This window comes from Chiloscyllium punctatum, chromosome 9 (assembly GCF_047496795.1).
Source record: "Chiloscyllium punctatum isolate Juve2018m chromosome 9, sChiPun1.3, whole genome shotgun sequence".
In the NCBI taxonomy this organism is placed as follows: domain Eukaryota; kingdom Metazoa; phylum Chordata; class Chondrichthyes; order Orectolobiformes; family Hemiscylliidae; genus Chiloscyllium; species Chiloscyllium punctatum.
The window spans coordinates 113,560,913-113,583,975 of NC_092747.1; the positions used below are offsets into that span (position 1 = coordinate 113,560,913).

General features: G+C 44.6%; 2 protein-coding genes across 7 annotated transcripts in view; one reads left to right on the forward strand and one right to left on the reverse strand.

The window, feature by feature from the left end:
• Positions 1–16,131, reverse strand: part of cars2 (cysteinyl-tRNA synthetase 2, mitochondrial) — a 62,131-nt gene extending 46,000 nt beyond the window's left edge. The window contains exons 1-3 of one of the 4 annotated variants that reach the window (XM_072578097.1): positions 15,836–15,939; positions 13,845–13,895; positions 7,026–7,143 (exon numbers count right to left, since the gene is read on the reverse strand). Coding sequence is in view for 1 of the 4 variants with exons in the window: in XM_072578096.1 (XP_072434197.1) it covers positions 13,845–13,895; positions 15,836–16,035 (251 nt within the window). In the remaining 3 variants the exon portion in view is untranslated. The other 3 variants (XM_072578099.1, XM_072578096.1, XM_072578098.1) reach the window with 3 other exon arrangements.
• Positions 16,132–17,745: 1,614 nt separating this feature from the next.
• On the forward strand, positions 17,746–22,755 carry ing1 (inhibitor of growth family, member 1). 3 transcript variants are annotated; one of them, XM_072578104.1, is made up of 2 exons: positions 17,746–18,395; positions 21,526–22,755. In XM_072578104.1, the coding sequence occupies exons 1-2, from the start codon at positions 18,260–18,262 to the stop codon at positions 22,215–22,217; spliced, it is 828 nt and encodes a 275-aa protein (XP_072434205.1). In that variant the 5' UTR covers positions 17,746–18,259; the 3' UTR covers positions 22,218–22,755. The 3 variants fall into 3 exon arrangements, with proteins under 3 accessions (XP_072434205.1, XP_072434204.1, XP_072434206.1); XM_072578103.1 differs by lacking the exon at positions 17,746–18,395 and adding an exon at positions 19,221–19,517; XM_072578105.1 differs by lacking the exon at positions 17,746–18,395 and adding an exon at positions 20,209–21,018.
• The last annotated feature ends 308 nt before the right edge of the window (positions 22,756–23,063 follow it).

Here is a 23,063-nt window from a genome sequence, read left to right on the forward strand (position 1 = left end):
ACCCAGCAGATGGAGCTCTAGAGAAGCCTCATGATACGAGGACAAAATATGATGCGACAGCCAAGTCAGAAAATAACATGCAAATATCTGTTACAGTGTCACTACCAAGTAACACAAGGAAGTTCAACGGTGCAGATATCCGAATACAAGATACTCCCACAATGAAATATAGCATTTTTCATTATGCTATAGGATGCTAATATATTAATAGGTGGATCCACTGTGCCTTAATATTTGTGAATTAGTTGTGTGCTGGGAGGGAGGGCTGTATCCCCAATCCAAAATAAATCAACAGTCCATCAAAAACAAGAACACCATTTTGGACTGAGAGAAACAGTACTATGGTGAATCACCACTGACACCCTATTTCTCTGTGTGAAGGAAATTCACCTTTTCAAGGAGGGAGGAGATTATTGCAACTTTCCCCAAACTGCTCTTAACTTGAAGTACTGCGCTTCAAGGGTGGGAAACTGAAATGGATATTTGCCCTACAAGTGACTGTGTCTCAGCCTTTCTACGAGTATAGTCCAGTCCACCATTGTTTGCTGAACATTTTCCACATCGCTCTTGTGCTCATGTGTTCTCTTCATGCTCGTGCTCTTCCCTATTCTCCCCGGATCTAATGATCTACCATCCTCTAATCACAAAGATCTGAACACCACACAAAACCAACATTCTTGAGTGTAACATCAGTGGAGATTTACTGAAAGATTGAAAATCTCATCTCGTTTCACTTCTTCTGTATGTTCATGCTGTGCTATACCTAAGAGTCACAGGTTTAAATTGTTCAACAGTTTCCCCTCACTTTCCCTTCATTCTATGCGATACGAAAGGAGTTTTTATAATTCAATTTGATAGATTAGATTAGAGCTCTTTCCAGTGATAGTGATGGGGATTCGGGGACACAGATTTAGAATAGTAATATGAGAAAAATCATTTTTCCATACCAAGTGGTCTGGACCTGAAATGTGCACAGCCTGACCACGTGGTGGAATCAGATTCCATGATCAGCTTTTAGAAGGGATCTGGATAAGCACTTAAAAGGGAAAGAAAAAAATGGGAGACTAGAGCAAAAAAGTGAGATTAGTTGAGCAGCTCTAAGAATCAGTGTGGGAAAAATTGCCAAACGACCTCCTTCTGTACTGTATAGTTCTAGGATTCTTTTAAACTTTGCCTGAAGGGGCAAAAAGTGCCTTATTTGCTAATTTATAGCGCACAATCCATGGGAGCTTTTATTTACAGAACAATTCAAAGAATCCAGCGACAGCTTCAGATTCTTTAATTTAGTTAACTGTCTTACAAGTTATTTCCTCTGCTTCTAAAAAAGTCAACTTGACTGTTGACATTCACAACTGATTTTTTAGTAATTAGAAAACCATTAATTAAAATAACAGCAGTTACACTATATTTAATAGTCGGGAAAACCTGCTGGATTGAACAATGTTTTGATCCAAAATGTTGAAAGAAGCTGCTAGCTTGAAATATCACTTGTTTAGGGTCATAGAGTCATAGTGATGTATAGCACGGAAACAAACCCTTCGGTCCAACTCGCCCATGCCAACCAGATAGCCTAAATCAATCTAGTCCCATTTGCCAACATTTGGTCCATATCCTTTCTTATTCATGTGCCCATCCAGATGCCGTTTAAATGCTGTAACTATATCAGCCTCCACCACTTCCTCTGGCAGTTCATTCCATACACACACTACCCTGTGTGAAAACGTTGCCACTTAGGTCCTTTTTAAATCTTTCCCCTGTCACCTTAAACTTATGACCTCTAGTTTTGGACTCCCCTAACCTGGGGCAAGGACTTTGACTATTCAACCTCTCCATGCCAATCATGATTTTATAAACTTCTATAAGGCTCTGATGGTCCAGGGAAAATAGCCCCAGCCTTTTCAGACTTCTTTTTTGAACACTTATAAGTTTCACAACAAAAAAGACCAGAATTGCATGCAGTATTCCAAAAGTGGCCTAACCCATGTCCTGTACAGCTGCAACATGACCTCCCAACTCCTATACACAACGCACTGACCAATAATGGCACGCATATCAAATGCCTTCTTCACTACCCTCTTTACCTGCGATTCCACTCTCAAGGAACTATGAATCTGTACACCTGTCTCTTTATTTGGTAATGCTCCCCAGGACCTTACCATTAAGTGCATAAGTCCTGCCCTGATTTGCCCTATCAAAGTATAGCATCTCACATTTATATAGATTAAACTCCATCTGCCACTCCTCAGCTCATTAAACCATCTGATCAAGGCACTGTTGTACTCCAAGGTAACCTTCTTCGTCATTCACTGCACCACAAATTTTAGTGTCATCTGGAAACTTACTAACCATACGTGCCTATATTCACATCCAATTCCTTTATGTGAATGACAAAAGGCAGTGGACCCAGCACCAATCCTTGTGGCACATCACTGGTCACAGGCCTCCAGTTTGAAAAGCAACCCTCTACCTCCTAGCTTCGAGCCGATTTTGTACCGAAATGGCTAGTGCTCCCTGTATTAGATGTGATGTAACCTTACTAACCGGAACCTTGTTGAACACCTGACTGAATTCCAAGTAGACAACATCCATCGCTCTGCCTTTGCCAATTCTCTGTTACTTCTTCAAAAAACACAATCAAGTTAGTAAGACACTATTTCCCAGGCACAAGGCCAAGCTGACTCTCCCCAATCAGTCCTTGCCTTTCCAAATACATGTAAATCCTGTCCCACAGAATTCCCTCCAACAATTTACCCACCACTGACATCAAGCACACTGGTTTAAAGATCCCTGGCTTTTCCTTACCACCTTTCTTAAATAATGGCACCACGTTAGCCAATCTCCAATTTAATTTACAAATATCACATAAATCAGGAGGCTATGGATTCCAGTCCTGCACCAACCACAAACTGCCATTCTATGTGGAAACAGGCCCTTTGGCCCAACAAGTCCACACCGACCAGCCAAAGTGCAACCCACCCATACCCCTACATTTAACCCATACCTAACACTACAGGCAATTTAGCATGTCCAATTCACCTGACCTGAATATCTTTGGACTGTGGGAGGAAACCAGAGCACCCAGAGGAAACCCACACAGACACGGGGAGAACGTGCAAACTCCACACAGTCAGTCGCCTGAGGCGGGAATTGAACCAGAGTCTTTGGTGCTGTGAGGCAGCAGTGCTAACCACTGTGCCACCGTGCCGCCCAGTGAAACACTGAGGAACTGCTGCACTATATAGGGGTAGCAAACAGACAATAAAGATAGAATGCTGCACTGTTAAAGTCATAGAGATGTACAGCGCGGAAACAGACCCTTCGGTCCAACCCGTCCATGCTGACCAGATATCCCAACCCAATCTAGTCCCACCTACCAGCACTCAGCCCATATCCCTTCAAACCCTTCCTATTCATATACCCATCCAAATGCCTTTTAAATGTTGCAATTGTACCAGCCTCCACCACTTCTTCTGGCAGCTCATTCCAAACACCTACCACCCTCTGTGTGAAAAGGTTGCCCCTTAGGTCTCTTTTATATCTTTCTCCTCTCACCCTAAACCTATGCCCTCTAGTTCTGAACTCCCCCACCCCAGGGAAAAGACTTTGTCTATTTATCCTATCTATGCCCCTCATGATTTTGTAAACCTCTGTAAGGTCACCCCTCAGCCTCCGACGCTCCAGGGAAAACAGCCCCAGCCTGTTCAGCCTCTCCCTGTAACTCAAATCTTCCAACCCTGGCATCATCCTTGTAAATCTTTTCTGAACCTTTTCAAGTTTCATGACTTCTTTGCGATAGGAAGGAGCCTAGAATTCACACAATATGGAAGGAATGCTACACTGTCAAAGATCAGTACTGGGGAAGAATTGCACTGTTGGAGGATCAGTATTGAGGGGAGCACTGCACTATTAGTGGGTCAGTATTGATGGATCACTGCATTTTTGAAGTTAAAAATCACAACACCAGGTTATAGTCCAACAGATTTAATTGGAAGCACTAGCTTTCGGAGCACCACTCCTTCATCAGGTAGTTGTGGAGTGCTACAACCACCTGATGAAGGAGCGGTGCTCCAAAAGCTAGTAATTCCAATTAAACCTGTTGGACTATAACCCAGTGTTGTGTGATTTTTAACTTTGTACACCCCAGTCCAACACCGGCATCTCCATGTCATTCATTTTTGAAGGACAGTACTGAGGAAGTTCTGAACTGTTGACGTGGTGATCTTTCAAGTAGGACATCAAATGAAGACCCTGTCAATTTGTTCATGTGCATGTACAAGATTCCACTGGTTTTGAACCAGGCTCATGGCAAACATTTACTATGCACTGATAGTTTCTTCACACTATTTCAATGGATTCTCTGGAGTTAGTCTTTAGGTTAATGCCACAAAAATCACAAAGTCACAACATGAAGGGTTTAAATCCCAGACAGTCCTAATTAGTGAAGACTGGATCTCAGTCTCCCATACCTTGCGGATACTCATTATAAGATTTTTCCCAAAAACACCACCACCACTACTCCACCAAAAGTTCTTGTGGCACCATGCCAATGTCCCAGCCTCAAGAGCCAGAAGGCTGGGGTTTGAGTCCTACCTGCTCCAAACATTTTTCATAACATTGCTGAACAAGTTGATTATAAATATCGACAGACTTTAAGGAATACACAAAGTCTTTCCACTACGTTGCACTAATATTCTATGACCTGGTATAAAACTGTTGTGGTCATAGAACATTCCCACTGCAGCTGGATAAGTGATAAGATCAGCTTGTGATTCCTGTCACTATTTCATTCATTCACCAAGGAATTAACACGTGATAGAAAAAAGTAACAATTAGATATCTGCAGTGGCCACTTCATGAATCTTGCTTATATGTATTTATAACATTTTTTTGCTCAGGCTACTTTAAATTCCAGTTTTGCTTTTCCACTTCAATGTCATCCAATCCCTTGAAAAAAAATGACAACTTAAAACATCCTACTCAGAAAAATTTACGATCACAAAATAAATAATCTCAACATTAAAGCTGCACAGTGTTGGAATACATTTAACAACAAAGGGACTTGCATTTATGTAGCACTTTTAAAGATCACTGGACATCTCAAAGCACTTTACCACCAATTGTTTTTTTAAAAGAAACACTAGTTAAGTTATTCAATCAGTGGGCCAAAATATTGCATTTTACACAGCAGACGTCCTTTTTGTCCTGAGTCGTAAGAGTCACAACAGGAACTCAAAATGTTAACTCAGTTTCTCTCTGCATAGTCAGAAGTCACACAACACCAGGTTATAGTCTAACAGGTTTACTTTAAATCATACAAGCTGATTTGAAACCACGCAATAAATCTGGTGGACTAGAACCTGGTGTTGTGTGACTTCTGACTTTGTCCATCCCAGTCCAACATTGGCACCTCCACATCATCTCTCTGCATAGATGCTGGCAGACCTGTCGAGTTCTCCAGCACTTTGTTTTTATTTCAGATTTGCAGCAGAACTCAGTACTTTGCTTTCCTACATTCTTGTCATATAACTGTATTTTCTGACACAATGTCATTAACAACAAGAGTTCCTAGCGACATACTAAAACCCTGCAAACAAAAAGCATTTCCTGTCACTCACTCTTGCATTTGTTACATCTCAGAATCAACTTTGTTGTTAATACTCCTTTTACATCAGGTGCAATGTTGCTGAGCATCTTCTCCAAAGAAGATGCAGCAGTTTGAAATGTCCTTTCTAAACAAAAACAGCTTAATATGACATTAGGCAGCAATTTCCCTGATTCTTTCTGCAGCGGGTGTGTACACAAAGGAACTTTCTGTCTGCCTGGCATATATAGTGCACAGAAAGTCAGTGACAAGCTGAAAATGGAGCATCATCTTAAGTCTCGAAAACAGGGCTCACCTTCAAACATTAAGTTAATTGGTTCAACATTGACAGGAAAACCTTCCCCAGTTTTTTTTTTCCCCTCTCCATCCAGCAGATAAACAGTCACACCTTGTACAACACCATATCTCAGTATGGACAAACAGCCTCTCAATCTATTTCAATGCTTAAACACCAATGCACTTCATACATAAATAATTCACAAAGTATTCAGATGTAACACTGAATAAGTTCATTCCAAGAAGTCATAATTTGATATATATCACGCACATTTTTCATAAAATTAGTATTTAAAACACCATCTCCATTTAAGAAAGCCCATGTGTTAACTAACCTGCCAAGTATCAAAGGGTGTCAAAATACAAACATACCAACAGAGAGCAGGAGTCAGCTATATAGACCCTCATGCCTATTCCACTATTTACTAAGATCATGGCTGATCAGATTGTAATCTCAAATCCACATTCCCCCTACCCAAGGTAACCTTTCACCTCCGTGCTTATCAAGAATGTGTCCATTAAAAATATTCAAGGAATATGTTTCTACTGCCTTTTCAGGAAGATAGTTCCAAAGATTCTCAGCCCTGAGGGAAGAAAATTCATCTTATCTCTGCTTTAAAAAACACAACCTCTTATGGTGGTGGACTCCTTCGGTATTGCTCATGTGTTTCCATCCACTTGAGCAGATATTCCATCAAACTCTAACTTGAACTGAGAAGATGGAGGAAATGTTTTGCGAAATCAGCAGGGTGAATTATTCACCACAGAATTTCCAGCCTTTTGCTAGATCCTACTGTGAATTGATGTGGTTTGGACAGATGATGGGAACAAGTATAGTGAAGTAGTACTGATGAAAGTAATGGGAACACAGCTATAACTTATTCTGTTCAAACTGGTCACAACACAGACTATATTTTAATGAGATCATCACAGTTAGTAATTGCATGTATTATTGAATTGTAATCAGAACCCTACATGAGAAAGTGGAAAGTGTTTCTCCAGATTGATAATACCAGTTTTCTGCCAATGCTCTTTATTCCATTTTGTTTTTCACCATTAGCAATTCAAATATCCCTCCACATTTAGACATCAGTTTGGAAACAAACAAGCAGTACCAGATAAGAAGCTGGATTGACAGCAGACTCACTTATCAGGATGTTAGATGTCGTTGCCCTCTCTGTTCAGCTGAATGAATCTTCATTACTTAGTGGGTTCTTTGCATCCTGTCACTTTACCCTGTTCCTTTCCAAATTGCAGCTCAAAGACTGTAAAATGTATAGATTAAAAATATATTAATAGTGCCTAAATTTCATAAGTAATTAGCTGTACAGCACTTGGAATTTTCAAAAGAAAAGTACTTATATAAATGCCAATTCTCCTGTACTTAATAGAAGGCTCCTTTTCAGTGCTTCAACATCAGATTTACTTTACCTTCCAGTTTCAAAATTGTGTTCTACTAGCATCATGTATATCAAGATAACTTAATTCAATTTATCAGTGTTTTAGTTGGAGTGTGATATTTATTCTACTTTGGTTGTTGGCCTTTTTTGGCACTCATTCTTCAAATTGTCCAATGGCATTAGTCACCACGGTACAAACCAGGAGTGCATGTTTGGGGCCTTAGACAGGGAGAAGGGAGGAAGTAAGCACCTTCCAGCTGCCTGTTGCCTCCCAATCGCAGAAAGTGATACACTTGCCTGTTTGCTTTCTTCTCCACTCATACGGAATCTGAATGAAACAGAGCTTTACCTGCACTTCACTCAATCCAGTCTACTGTACAATCCAGGGAACATCTCAAAAACATCACTCCCAACTTTCCCTTCAGTTTCAGTTAAAAGGAAAATGCTGTCAGCAATAAGAGAATTAAGGAATATGGAAGTGGGACAGAAATGTGGAGCTGATGTAACAGTTCAGCCATGATCTTATTGATTGGTGGAGCAGGCTCAATGAGATATATAGCCTACTCCTGTTCCTATTTCTTATTAAGCCCCAAACACACCACTGATTTAAAATTGCTTTTCTCTATCAGGATGGAGGCCCCCATGGATTAAATCAAATATCAAAGTATGAAATGCTGCTTTGCCTCAAAGGAAAAACTAGAAATTGCATTCGAGTCAGTGTTCTCTGCATGGATCCAGTCGTCACGCAGATGAGATGTTAAAGTTAGTCTTGTCTGCTGCTCAGGTGGACATAGAAGGTCCCATGGTATTATTTCAAAGAAGAACAAGGTAGTTTTCCCTGAAGTTCCAACTCACATGAATCCAGTCTGAGATCCAGTGAAGTATTACTAGTACTCAAGGCTTACAACAGATCTATTCTCACCCTAAACTTAATATCATTTGACAGTGAATCTATTAATGAAATATAGCTGATGGTAGTTAGGCAGAAGGTTGAGGCATACCCACTTGATCCAAAAAACACACCATGGAAGATTAATAATCACTTTACCAGCATGAAAGTAATTAACACCCAACTGGAATTCAACATAATAAGCATTCTGGAGCTACTGTGATAATACTATGACTTTAAGAAGCATATCTTGTCCTTTTTTTAATTGAGGGAGGTTAGAAGACAGAAGTAGAAAGGTGTCTATTGAAACCTCAAAGTAAACAGCTTGTGAGGCCTTGTTTTTTTTAATAAAAGTAGGAACAATAGAAGCAGCCTGAACGGGAGGGGCAAGCTCCCACAGAACCAGAATTTTTAGTTTTAGATTTTCAGTAGTAGCAGCTGTTGCTGGAGTCTTGAAGCTGGGTTTGGATGCTGCACTACATTTACTGTCTCTAGTTTTCTCTTGATGTTTTTCCTCCTGGACCAGAGGTCATATTTTTTCCTTAAATGGTCTTTGTTCAGATGTTTTGGGGATGTTACGATATTGGAACAGTTACTATTTAGTAATTAAATAATCTAATATTCTGTTAAGTTTTCCAAGTGAGCTAGGTTATTCCAATTTCTACTAACCAGATAGACATGGCAACAACAGAGAAAACAAATAGAATTTCAAGTTTTGTTAGGCAGTAAAGTACAAAAAAAAGAACCATCATACAAATGTAAAACAGGCCAAAACTAGGTATGTGAGTTTTACAGCACAGATATAAACCATTTTTCCTAAGTAGTCTACGCTAGTGTTTATGCTCCACACAAGTCTCCTACATTCCCTCTTAGGTAAAAACAATGACTGCAGATGCTGGAAACCAGATTCTGGATTAGTGGTGCTGGAAGAGCACAGCAGTTCAGGCAGCATCCAATGAGCTTCGAAATCGACGTTTCAGGCAAAAGCCCTTCATCAGGAATAAAGGCAGTGAGCCTGAAGCATGGAGAGATAAGCTAGAGGAGGGTGGGGGTGGGGAGAAAGTAGCATAGAGTACAATGGGTGAGTGGGGGAGGGGATGAAGGTGATAGGTCAGGGAGGAGAGGGTGGAGTGGATAGGTGGAAAAGGAGATAGGCAGGTCGGACAAGTCATGGGGACAGCGCTGAGCTGGAAGTTTGGAACTAGGGTGAGGTGGGGGAAGGGGAAATGAGGAAAATGTTGAAGTCCACATTGATGCCCTGGGGTTGAAGTGTTCTGAGGCAGAAGATGAGGTGTTCTTCCTCCAGGCGTCTGGTGGTTAGGGAGCGGCGGTGAAGGAGGCCCAGGACCTCCATGTCCTCGGCAGAGTGGGAGGGGGAGTTGAAATGTTGGGCCATGGGGCGGTGTGGTTGATTGGTGCGAGTGTCCCGGAGATGTTCCCTAAAGCGCTCTGCTAGGAGGCGCCCAGTCTCCCCAATGTAGAGGAGACCACATCGGGAGCAACGGATACAATAAATGATATTAGTGGATGTGCAAGTAAAGCTTTGATGGATATGGAAGGCTCCTTTAGGGCCTGGATAGAGGTGCGGGGGGTGGTGTGGGCGCAGGTTTTAGTTCCTGCAGTGGCAGGGGAAAGTGCCAGGATGGGAGGGTGGGTTGTAGGGGGACGTGGACCTGACCAGGTAGTCACGGAGGGAACGGTCTTAGCGGAAGGCAGAAAGGGGTGGGCAGGGAAATATATTCCTGTGGTGGGGTCTGTTTGGAGGTGGCAGAAATGTTGGTGGATGATTTGGTTTATGTGAAGGTTGGTAGGGTGGAAGGTGAGCACCAGGGGCGTTCTGTCCTTGTTATGGTTGGAGGGGTGGGGTCGAAGGGCGGAGGTGCGGGATGTGGACGAGATGCATTGGAGGGCACCTTTAACCACGTGGGAAGGGAAATTGTGGTCTCTAAAGAAGGAGGCCATCTGGTGTGTTCTGTGGTGGAACTGGTCCTCCTGAGAGCAGATACGGCGGAGGCGGAGGAATTGGGAATACGGGATGGCATTTTTGCAAGAGGTAGGGTGGAAAGAGGTGTAATCCAGGTAGCTATGGGAGTCGGTGGGTTTGTAAAAAATGTCGGTGTCAAGTCAGTCGTCATTAATGGAGATGGAGAGGTCCAGGAAGGGGAGGGAGGTGTCAGAGATGGTCCAGGTAAATTTAAGGTCAGGGTAGAATGTGTTGGTGAAGTTGATGAATTGCTCAACCTTCTTGCAGGAGCACGAGGTGGCGCCAATGCAGTCATCAATGTAGCGGAGGAAGAGGTGGGGAGTGGTGCTGGTGTAATTACGGAAGATCAACTGCTCTACGTAGCCAACAAAGAGACAGGCATAGCTGGGGCCCACCCGTGTTCCCATGGCTACCCCTTTAGTCTGGAGGAAGTGGGAGGATTCAAAGGAGAACTTGTTAAGGGTGAGGACCAGTTCAGCCAAACGAATGAGAGTGTCAATGGAAGGGTACTGTTGGGGACATTTGGAGTGGAAAAAACAGAGGGCTTGGAGGCCCTGGTCATGGCGGATGGAGGTGTAGAGGGATTGGATATGCATGGTCACACGTTCCTGCTTGACAGTGTAGCACAAGTTAAGAGTGCCACATGCTTTTTTAGGTGTATTTACATGACAATCACAGCAGTTAACGTGACACCAGCTGGAGTGTTTTTACCTTGCAGTTTCAATGCTCCACCTGGAGGAGAATCTTTCTCTGCAGTTAGTTTGGGCCCTAATAGCTGATCTATACTTTACAAGCTTAAGTCAGATCTTCCCAATGATGTAAATGCTTATTGTGTGCTCAATATATTGAAATGGATCAGCAAGAAATTAATTTCTCTACCAAATGACATGGGATGGGCTCAGAGATGAAGTGATTTGATTGTCCCACATTTACAAGGAAGATTTAACACAGTGAAACAAAATTCCATGTTATTGATTTTAATACATTGAAAACAAAACCATGGGAAATATTATGAGAAAAAGTAATTAATTGAAGATGAATGAATCATAATACAAGACATAAAAACTCATGCTGACTAGTTAAAGGGCAAATGAACACAACAGATAAAGATAATGTGATCCACTATCATCTACAAGAGATACAGGTGAACAAATTATTAAAAGCAGCTTTGCAAGTCAGCAAAGCGACTACAAATGCTGAAAACTGTGGGAATTACATCTGGGAGCATAGAATTCAAAAGTAGTGAATGTAAACTTGCACATGACCTTGGTCAAGCTTCAGAACACTGAACAATTCTCATCTCCACACCATAAAAGGTCATGGAAGCAAAAAAGAGATTTACAGGGACAGTACCAGAATGGAGAGATTAATGGAAAGAACTGAATACATTGGGACATTTTCTGTAGAATAGATGTCTTAGGGAAACCAGATCGAGCACTTAAAAATTATTGGTGGGTTGGGCAGGATAGTTGCAGAGAGAATCCTGAGAGACAATTCAATATCAGCAGCAATAAATACAAGTGATTATACTCAGAAATCCAACAGGAAAACAAGGGACACCTTTACTCACAGAATGTGAGACTCACAACCATAGGTAGAGATTAAGGTGAATAGCTTCCAAAAGGAAATGTGATGAGTAAGTGAAAGAAATAGTGGCAAAGGGATTGGGACGAGTGACGTGCAGCCCATAAGTAGCAGCATAGACGAGTTTAGCCAAGTGACCTTTTTATGCTGCTTATTCAATGTTACACTATGAAGGGATTGTGACTTTATTTCGTGCACTTGGTAATCTAGCATACATTGCATATTCTTTACTCATCACACAGTGGAAGCTGCGCGTCGAGGTCTGACAGTTCTCAATTTAAAAGTGTCAAAACCACCTTGTAATATTCTGTACTACTGGATCACAACTGGCAGGAGTGCTCAATCTAGTCACTAAAACACAGACGAATTTCTAGCCTGGTTGTAATACACAAAATAATCAGCAAGGCACATGTGTTCAGCAGTGGAAGCTTGGTTATTTTGTATTCTGTGGAAGACTGGATAATATTTGGCTATTCATTATTTAAAGTTATGTGGAGGCGATCACAAAAATAAACATAGCACTTCCCCAACTGGACTGTACAACACTGCATCAATCGCCCATTAAACACCTGCTTATGGTGAACAAGATATCTGAAGTATGCACCACCTCTAAAAAATTCAAAAGCATGACCATATAAAAAAACTTCCAGTCCAATTCTCCAAGACAATCATTAATTTATTTCATCCCATGTTATCAATACAATACATAGTGTCATTTCCTCTGTAGTCTTTTGTTAATACACCTGTCACTTACTTCACATCTCTCACGTTTTTACTTTTCTCATGCACTTGACTTTCCCTCTCACTCCCTGTATTAATCACAGTGACATATTTCCTTTGTGTTTTTCAATTATGATTATGCAAATAAAATTCCAGCAACTTAAAGACTTTGCCAAATCCACATTCTGTGCTCCCACTAAAACAGACATTCATGGTATTCCTATTCATGGATCCCAAGGAGTCGCTCTTTAGTTCCCTGGCCTACTGAGTAAGAAAGCATATAATATGTAATAATAGTGCAAGATTGAGAGGTTGCTCATTGTTTCTACAGCTTCATTTAGGAATATTGTCACATAGGAGATCCCACAGCCTCAGAATTTGCAAGATAGTTCCTGAACTGGGCATTAAAATACAAGCCCATAAATCTGTATTAAAAGTTGAGGCAAAGGGTTCTCACTAGCAGGAGATAAAATTTAAGACTGAGTCAGGGAGCTCTCCACTACAAATAAAAACAACTTCCTCACATAAAATATATAAGCATATTAACATACTTCATAATTAATTTATCTTTAGTTGTCACAACTTTTTGATGTCCCAAAAAGGTGAAAGGCTGCTACATAAATTCCAACACTTCCAAGTAGGACACAGACAAAAATCTATATTGCAGAATCAGTAGGAGGTTGCAAAAGACAAACTATAGGCAGGGGAGTAGGAAGTGTTGGGAAGAGTGGGAAGGAATAGAAGTTTAGGCAAGAGATATAATCTACTAGTTCATATCACCATTGGGTACCCTTCTACAATTTGTGCGGTTTTTAGTCCCCATACCCAAAGAAAGAGATGTGAATGTCCATTAAATTGGAAACAGCATTGTGCAATCAGGAGAGATCAAACAGAAGAGGCCTATACTCTTTGGCGTTTACAGGAATGTGAGATGATCTTATTGTAACATAAAAAAGAACGGAGACACCTTGACAAAACAGAAGGTGAAGGTTGTGTATCCTGCCTGCAGAGTCTAGAACAAGGTCGGGGGGGGGGGGGTACAATCTCATGATAAAAAGGTTAGCCATTTAAGACTGAAATAGCTTCACTCTCAGGGTTGAGTGTCTTTGGTATTCACTACCTCAGAAAGTTGTAGATTGTTGAATCTATTCAAGACTGAGACTGATTTTTGAGCAGTAATGAAATCGAAGAACATGGTGGTATAGATGAATGGGAGAATGAATTTAAGGAGCAAGCTCAGCCATGATCTCAGCGAATGGCAGAACAGGTTTGATAGTCAAAAAGATCAGTCCTGCTCTTACTTCCTGCCTTCTTTACAAACTGAAATGGAGTGGAATGTTTGAATTTCAATCATACATTGTCCACTGGCCAGCAATTTAACATATTTACCTTGCATGTCCAAGATGAGCTTCATCATATACTGTCGGCCCACAGCAATACCTGTCAAAAGAGAGACAAAGAAAGATATCAGAATGGTTTTATGAGAACATAGAAACACTTCAATTATGCCCAATTTATCAATAGTCCCAGACCATTTGCACCATTTTAACAAAGTTCAAAAGTACTCATCTAAATGGCCAAACTTCAAAGTAATAAGATTGTAGGTATTCTGTTTCATATTTGTCAAACATTCCTTTCCTTGACCTTCACCATCATTCTAATATGTGGAAAAGTTCCTGAACTTGAGGCAAAACTGTTCAATAAGACAACTAAGTTCATTTCTCAAACTAATTTTGAACAGAAGGTAACTGGCAAAGCAGAAAGTTTCTTTAGTTCCACAAATTGTTGAAATATCCTAAATGAAAGTGATGCTGTTTACACAATCCATTCACACTGCCTCTATTGTCAAAGTAACACCGCGATATGCAACAAACCATTAACGTCCGCTGCCCACTTCTTCACAACTTAGCATTTAAGCAAATGTTTCCTCTTTATTGAGGATTAGTTGCTTATATTTCAAGCTTGTAAATACTGCCTAGTAACATTCATCCAACTTAAAGATTCTAATGGCTTGAATCCAATAAAATAAAATAAAACCAAGTATTCTGAATAAATGCTAACCTAATGTAATAAACAAAACACTAAATCAAATAAAAAAAGAGAAATAAGACAAGCAGTGATTGTGGTTTGGTAGATAGCCTTCTCAACAGAATCAAGAGGGCATAAGTCCATGACCACCCCCAACACTCAAGTCAGTTATCTCAACTGACAGGCACAGCAGAACACTGTTAGAATGTCAAGTATGGCACAGCTGCGCTGTCAGGGGGTCAGTAATGAGTAAGCACTGCATGATGAGAGGGACAGAGGGATATCTGCCTGATCACACAGGTGACACTGCGAGAGTGTTGCATTGTCAGAGAGGTGGTGCTAGAGATGCTGGCTAATGAAAATTTAGTGCTGAAATTCAATGCATTGTCACACAGTTAATACTGAGGGAGTGCTGCACTGTTGGAGGATCAGTACTGAGGGAGTGCTGCATTGCCAGAAGATCAATACTAAGGGAATGCTGCACTGTCAGAGGATCAGTAGTGAAGGAGCTCTGCACTGTCAGAGAGTCAGTACTGAGGGAGTGCTGCACTGTCAGAGGGCCAGTACTGAGGGAGTGCTGCACTGTCAGAGGGCCAGTACTGAGGGAGTGCTGCACTGTCAGAGGGTCAGTACTGAGGGAGTGCTGCACTGTCAGAGGGTCAGTACTGAGGGAGTGCTGCACTGTCAGAGGGTCCATACTGAGGGAGTGCTGCACTGTCAGAGGGCCAGTGCTGAGAGAGTGCTGCACTGTCAGAGGGTCAGTACTGAGGGAGTGCTGCACTGTCAGAGGGTCAGTACTGAGGGAGTGCTGCACTGTCAGAGGGTCAGTGCTGAGGGAGTGCTGCACTGTCAGAGGGTCAGTGCTGAGGGAATGGTGCACTGTCAGAGGGTCAATACTGAGGGAGTGCTGCACTGTCAGAGGGTCAGTACTGAGGGAGTGCTGCACTGTCAGAGGGTCAGTACTGAGGGAGTGCTGCACTGTCAGAGGGTCAGTACTGAGGGAGTGCTGCACTGTCAGAGGGTCAGTACTGAGGGAGTGCTGCACTGTCAGAGGGTCAGTACTGAGGGAGTGCTGCACTGTCAGAGGGCCAGTACTGAGGGAGTGCTGCACTGTCAGAGGGTCAGTGCTGAGGGAGTGCTGCACTGTCAGAGGGCCAGTATTGATATTGAGGAAGTTTCAGAAGGTGGGACATCGAGATTTTTGGGTCTGATTTTATGGTGAGAGATTATTTTAAACTCACAGCCCACTTGACGGGGTCTGTGGAAGTGGGTTGCTGCTTTCAGGCCTGTGTGAGCGTGGTTTTGCCCCGGAAGGACAGTCTCGGGAACTTATAGGGGAGTCAGGGCTGTACCAGGAAGCAGTGACCGGCTCCGCGAGCACCAGAGGCTCCTTGTTCCGCGTCAGACTGTTGTAGACCTGCACACCGGCGGGGTGACCCTTCGGCTTGTGCCAGCTACTACCGCACCGTCCGCCCGGCTGCCGTCCACAGACACGGAACGTGCACCCACTCAACCAGGCCGGCAGTGAGCGGCAGGCCAACAGCGCCCTCATCGTGCCCGGCGGGGTGGGCGGCGAAATGAACACCACCAGCGAGGAAGCGGCACCACCCGACACAGGCAGGGCCTGGACATAAATGGCGGCCGTTGCCAGGGTGGGGTGTGGCTTAGTGCTATGGGCCGGCCCCCTGAACCCTGACCTTTCGACACCGCCCATTGGGGAGACCTCCAACCACCGGGCGTCAAGCCACGCTTCCCTGAATGATGTACCCCACCCACTTTGCATACCGGCCCCGCCCCCGAGCGTATCTTCCCCGCCCACTGTGTAGCCGTGCCCCACTCCCGAGTGATTGTACCCAACCGCGCGTGCACCCTTGCCCCGCCCCCAAGTGATCTGCCCCACCCACTGTGCAGACTGGCTCCGCCCCTGAATGCTCTGCCCCGCCCGCTGTGCAGCCTGGCCCCGCCCCGGAATGCTTGGCCCCACCCACTATTCAGCTTTGCATCGCTATCAACCCGCAAGGTCCGGCCTCCGGCCGCTAGGCCACGCCCCCCCCCCCGCGTCACCCAACGTCCATCAATGGAGGGAGAGTGAGAGAGAACAAGGAGAGTTCGGGTTTCCAATAATGAGTCATGTGGGGCTGGAAACACTTAATTCCTGTGTCCACTGTTGACGTCCATCTATTTGATCATTTTCTTCCAAAATAAACTCCACTTTTATTTATTTCAAATTGCCAACATCCGCAGTGCTTTGCTCTCTGCTCAAAGCACAGGAACCCGGCCCGGGTGTGGCCGCCGTCGCCTGGAGGTTGAGAGAGGCTGGCCGATAGTTGACTGTAGACAAAAGTGCAGAAAATGCCGGAGATACGCAGCGTTACTGTTTCGTGAATCTTCTTCAGTGCTGGAGTATTCAAGGTTCAGGCAGCGCTAAAGAAGATTCATTGTCGGGCTCGAATCGCTAACTGTTTCACTCTCCACGGATGCTGAATTTCTGCAGCATTTTGTGTGTGTCTCGGATTATCGAGACATTCTGCTTTTATTCGAGGGACTATTCAGAGAGAAATAAGAAAATCTGCAGTTCCCGCCTGGGACATCTCTAACAGCGACCGGCGCCTCCATAGCAACCATGCCGCCCAACCCCCTTTTTCTTCCTTTCCTCTCTCAGTCTCCCTCCCTCATTCACTTCTGTTCCAATGGCGCAACTCAAGGTTACTGTCAGCCCCTGCTAGCATTGACCTTTGAACCCTGCCGCTCGCCTTTGCCCGCTAATTTTAAATCTGACAGCGGACCATTAACAGAGGCGGCGGTGGACGGCGCGCTGGCTGCTGGGAGGTGCAGTCCGTTCATTCCCCGTTGTCATGGCGCCCCTGCGACAAGCGAACTACAAATCCCAGAAATCATTGGGGTAAAGTAGGGTTGCCGCATGCGTAGGACGCGGTTGTTGGGGGGGTAAGGAGAGCAGGCTGTTGACAAGTCGCTCGGCGGAGTGGGCGGAGCCTGCAGGCCGAGGAAATGGGGTGCGCAGGGGAGGGAGAGAGGGAGCGAGGTCCCGCCTCCTGGCCGCGCCGATTGATCTCAGTGTCGGCAGGTCCAACGCCGGATAGGCCCGCCAGCCACGCCAATCATCGGGGAAAAAAGTTAAAGATCTCCGCAGATCAAAGGCGAGGAGAGGAGCAGGCGGCGCGGCGGCCAGGCCTGCTGCACCGTGACCGCGTGAGAGTCGGTGGGGCGCGAGCTCCGGGTGGAATTTAATCAATTCAAGGGGGAAAGGCGGGCGCGAGCTCCAGTGACGTCACAATGATATGCTAATGAGGGTGCGCGCGTGCGCGTTGCCGGCCGAGTGTTTCCCAAGTGTTTCAAACTGGGCTCCGGGTTTCCACGTTGGATCAAGTGTCCCAGGTCTGGGATCGGACTGTGCCCTGTATGTGAGTGAGTGAGTGAGAGTGAGAGAGTGTGTGTGTGTGTAACAGAGAGAGAGAGAGAGATAGATAGAGGTGGGGATTGGGGAGGGAGAAATTTTATCAGCCCCCCCCCCCATCCGCTACTCAAAGAGGAGGGGAGTCTTTCCCCATTCATCTTCCACATCTCTGCGGCCTGTTGTTTTTTTTAATAATTAGCTTTTCTTTTCATAAAATAACAAGAGATTCGGAGAGGACGTGAGTGAGTGAACGGGTGAGTGAGTGAGGAACCCTTTCCACTCCTGACGGTTTTTGTCAGTTTAGCAGAGAGAGAGAGAGAAAGTCACCCTTCTCCAACAAATAACAAATGTATCTTGGAAGATGCTGAGTCCTGCGAACGGAGAGCAGATACACGTTGTGAACTATGTGGAAGACTATCTGGATTCAATCGAGTCTTTGCCTTTTGATCTCCAGAGGAACGTTTCTCTGATGAGGGAAATCGATGCAAAATACCAAGGTAAAAGAGCCGCGGCTGGCTGCTCGCAACTAGCCCGGCCGTCATTTTTTTTAGTTAGAGAGAGAGTGAAAAGAACTGAACTGCAGCGTCAGTATTGGGGCGGAACAAAAGATCAGCTTTATAACAGCCATTTTGACAGAAAGAGGAATAAAGGTCCTACAGGCAGGGCTGGAGTGGAGGGGGAGAGAGAGTCGGGTAGGATTTCAACCCCAAAAGCCCCACATTGAGGTAGGAGAAGCCGAGGACTGGGCAGGGGAGAGAGAGAGAGAGAGAGGATTCCGCCAGCTCCATGATGGCTGGAGTATCAGCGCGGGCTGGGCTAGAGGCATCTGCCCAGATTGGAACCGGCTGCAGCAGCGTCTTTAGATAAGCTCTGTAACCCCAAACGCGAAACCTCCCCCCACCATCCCAGTGTTTGGAGCTGCTTTAAAGGGGTGCAAAGACACGAGCGGGACGGATGAAGGCGGAGATTCTTTACCCCCCCCTCCTTTGATTGTCGGGGAAAAGAGAGGGTGGTGGTGGAGGGACTGCCTACATACGAAGGGGATCCTGGAGTCCCAAGTAAGCTCTATAAACAGTTGTGGGGAAGAGGCGAGGAGATAGAGCCGGGTTACGGGTTGAGGTGGGCGGGCATCAGTTGTAGCAAGGCCACCACTGCCAACCCTGGAATTGTTGCTTTGCTGGAGGCTCCATCTCCTGTAGTAGGGGACGCGCTGGTGCTGCTATTTATGTGCCCATGGTCCCTGCCCCGCCCTCTCCCTCACTCATTGGCTGCGGTCCTTTTCCTTATTCGGGACGCCCGGCGTCTGATAGGTGCCCGGACGCGCCAATCACGCGGAGCGGGCGGGGCCGCTATGCTAATCGAACGCCGAACCGCTCGCCCATTGGGTCCACCCGTCCAACGGGTGCGGAGTGGGAGGCTGGGCGCCGATTGGTCGGGCGGCCCATCCGTCCGCAGGTGTGGGCAGGGCCGGCTGGAGGAGGCGCCGCCCACTCCGCCATTTTGGGGACCGGCGCCGTCCCGTTCCCGGGAAATCCGTCACGTTCTGGGAACACCGCGGCAGCTTGTCCTCACTCGGGCTCCGCCGCATAGACTGTGTTATGTTCAAAGGGAATGTTCCAGTTAAGCGAGAAACTGTTCCTCGACCCTCTCCCGGGACGTGGTGTCAACAATGTCACCGCTTTTGTTCCCGGAGTCACATCCTGATGTTTCACTTTGGGTCGAAATTGCATTTAAAATGAAGATATCCGTGTGTTCTCTGCTTTTTAAAAATTTATTACCACTTAGGGGAAGTAAAAAACACTGGGTCTGAGAATTCCAAGAGCATTGGCAGCAGCAATTAATGTGGAAACAGGCCATTCGGCCCAACTGGTTCATACTGACCCATCCCACCCAGACCCAGCCTTCCTACCCTATGTTAGCCACGGTTAAAAAAAATCACACAACACCAGATTGTAGTCTTAACAGGTTTTAGAGAAGATTTTTGAGAAGATTTGTACCTGACGATGGAGAAGTGCTCCAAAATCTTGTTCTTCCAAACAAACCTGTTTGACTGTAACCCACTGTTGTGTGATTTTTAAAAATTTGTCCACCTCAGTCCGACAACTCCACATCATGTATTTCCCATGGCTAACCCACCTAGCCTGCTCGTCCCTGAACATTGGGCAGTTTCCCATGGCCAGATGAAAGTGAGGACTGCAGATGCTGGAGATTACAGTTAAGATTAGAGTGGTGCTATAAAAGCACAGCAGGTCAGGCAGCATCTGAGGAGCAGGGAAATCGATGTTTCGGGCAGGAGCCCTTCCTGATGAAGGGCTCTTGTCTGAAACGTCGATTTTCCTGCTCCGCGAATTTCCCATGGCCAATCCAGCTAACCTGCACATTTTTGGACTGTGGGAGGAAACCCACACAGACAGTGGGAGAATATGAAAACCCACGCAGACTGTCACCTGAGGGTGCAATCAAGCCTGGGTCCCCGGCACTTTGAGGCAGCAGTGCTAACTACTGAATCACCGTGCCATCCTGTCAGATCACCTGCCAGTCAGATTAGAGATTCTACCCTCAAAAACAGAAATTGCTGGAGAAACTCAGCCGGTCTGATAGTATCCATGGAGAGATAAATAGAGTTCCTCATAGATGTTTCCAGACTATCCAGATTTCTCCAGCAATTTCTGATTTTGTTTGTTTTAGATTTCCAACATCTGCAGTTCTTCATTTTGATTTAAGGATTGTACATATTTGCTAATAAATGCCAAGCCAACTCAATCGATGCTTTACAAACGACCAACATTTGAGGTCTTCGGTTTTGTGTTCTCCCTGTTGGCTTTGCTGTTACTTCATTTGAACCAAAAATACTGAAGGCCCCAGTCTTTTGATTTTTGGCAGATTATGCTTTTCGGTCTTTAGCAAAGAAAGTTAGAGATTGCTGTACAGCCTGGCTTTAATTCCCACACCAGCTGGGATCACCGTTAAGGGTCCCACATCTCAGCCTCACCTTTAGCCTGAGACGTAGTGACCCTCGGGTTAAGCTCATCACCAGTTGTTTCTCTGTCATGAGACAGCAGTCCTATCATTCGAAGAGACGATGGCAAGTTTACCTTTTACTGTCTGCACTATCAGAGGGTTAGTACTAAGGGAGTGCAATCTGAACTGCTGGAGGGTCAGTACCGGGGATGCACTGTTTGTACTGAGTGCCATTACTGAGGGAATGTCATAATGTTGGAGGATCAACAATGCTGGAATGTTATACTGTCAGTACATTAGCACTTAGCAAGGGCCAAGACAGCAATAATGAAGGAGTGCCAAACTGGAGGGACAGTACTGAGGGAACACCACATCATCAGAGTGTCAGTCCTGAAGGAGTACCACATCAAGTCCTTCAGACGAGATGACAAACCAAGGCTTAGTCTTTTGCGCAGATGCTGAAGATCCTGGAAGAGTGGGCAGTTCTCTTCTGGTCTTCTGGGACTAACATTTATTTCTGAACATAAATCTCACAATATTATTTATCACATTTCTTTGTAATGCCTTGTTGTATGCAAATCAAGAATGCTTCATTGTCTGTAAAGGGCTTTGTGGAGGTTGTGAAAGTTGTATAAAATTTGCCCTCTGTTGCTCCTCTCTGTCTAGACATCCTGAAAGAACTGGATGAATATTACGAGAAACACAAGAGGGAGACAGACGTGGTTCAGAGGAGGCGGATTCTCCATTATATCCAGAGAGCCTTGATCCGGAGTCAAGAGTTGGGCGATGAGAAGATCCAAATCGTCAACCAGATGGTGGAGCTGGTGGAGAACCGAAGTCGCCAGGTGGACAGCCATGTTGAGCTCTTTGAAAACTGTCCAGAGAGCAATGATGCCAACAACAAGTCCTCACTGGACAGGTCTAGGAATGACGGTGCAACACCAGCAGAGAAACCCAATGCCAAAAGGTCCAGGAGACGCAACAACGAGAACCGAGAGAATGCATCCAGCAACCATGACCACGAGGAGGCAAGTACTGGAATGCCGAAGGAAAAGAAGGCCAAGACTTCCAAGAAGAAGAAGAGATCCAAAGCAAAGGCAGAGAGGGAGGCATCTCCTGCAGACCTGCCCATTGATCCCAATGAGCCCACTTACTGCCTGTGCAACCAGGTCTCCTATGGGGAGATGATTGGCTGCGATAATGAGGAGTGCCCCATCGAGTGGTTCCACTTCTCTTGTGTGAGTCTGAACCACAAGCCTAAGGGCAAATGGTACTGTCCGAAATGCAGGGGTGAGAATGAAAAAACCATGGACAAAGCACTGGAGAAATCCAAAAAGGAAAGGGCTTACACTAGGTAGTTGCAGCACTAGCCTTTCGGTCTCTGTACAGCAACACAAATTCATGTATATTTATTATTGAGAGATTTCCCTCTTTAGGTGAAAGGATGGTGGGAGTGTATTTGACAAAACTATTCCTTCTGAAGACCAGTTATTTTTATTTTTTTTGCAAGTAAGAAGGAAGGAATAAAGGAGCCCTGGTTTTTAAGTCTTGTGTCCAGCACGTGGACTATTTTTGTTCTGTTTAAAAAAAAAGACACTTTCCTCGCGAAAATTCTAAAACCATCAGTGTTTTGTTTGTTATTAACATTTTGTGCCCACCATAACAAAAAAAAACAAATTGGACAAAATGGTTTTATTAAAATATTTATCAGAGATATTTTTTTTAAGTTTCTCAGATGTAAAAATGTACAGATGTGAGCTTTCCATGTATAGTGTATGATTCATCAGCATAGGCCTTTAACCATATTGTAAGAAATAATTTTATTGTTACTTGTTTAACAGAAAAGAAAAAACTGTACAGCGGTGATATATATAAAACAAAAGTCCAGAAATGAAATGCCTGGAAATTGTCTGTGAATTTTGTGTCACCCAGTGACAGGTGCAGTAAAGATTTCACGGTCGGGCCCTAGGAATTGTAAAGAGACCAAGGGGTTTAGACGCATAATTCTTTGAAATTTGTGTCATAGCTAGATAGGGTTGGTTAAGAAGGTCTTTTGTATGCTTGCCTTCATTGCTTAGTCCTTTGAGTATAGGAGTTGGGGTGTCACGTTGAGGTTGTACAAGACATTGGTGAGGCCTTCTTTGGAGTACTGTGTGAAGTTCTGTCGTCCCTGTTATATTATTAAGTTGGAGCAGGTTCGGAAA

Coding starts and splice junctions, on each gene's coding strand:
- ing1 (XM_072578103.1), top strand. CDS start 19,250: ATGCTAATCGAACGCCGAACCGCTCGCCCATTGGGTCCACCCGTCCAA. Junction 19,518..21,525: donor TGTTCAAAGGGAATGTTCCA/GTTAAGCGAGAA, acceptor CTCTCTGTCTAG/ACATCCTGAAAGAACTGGAT.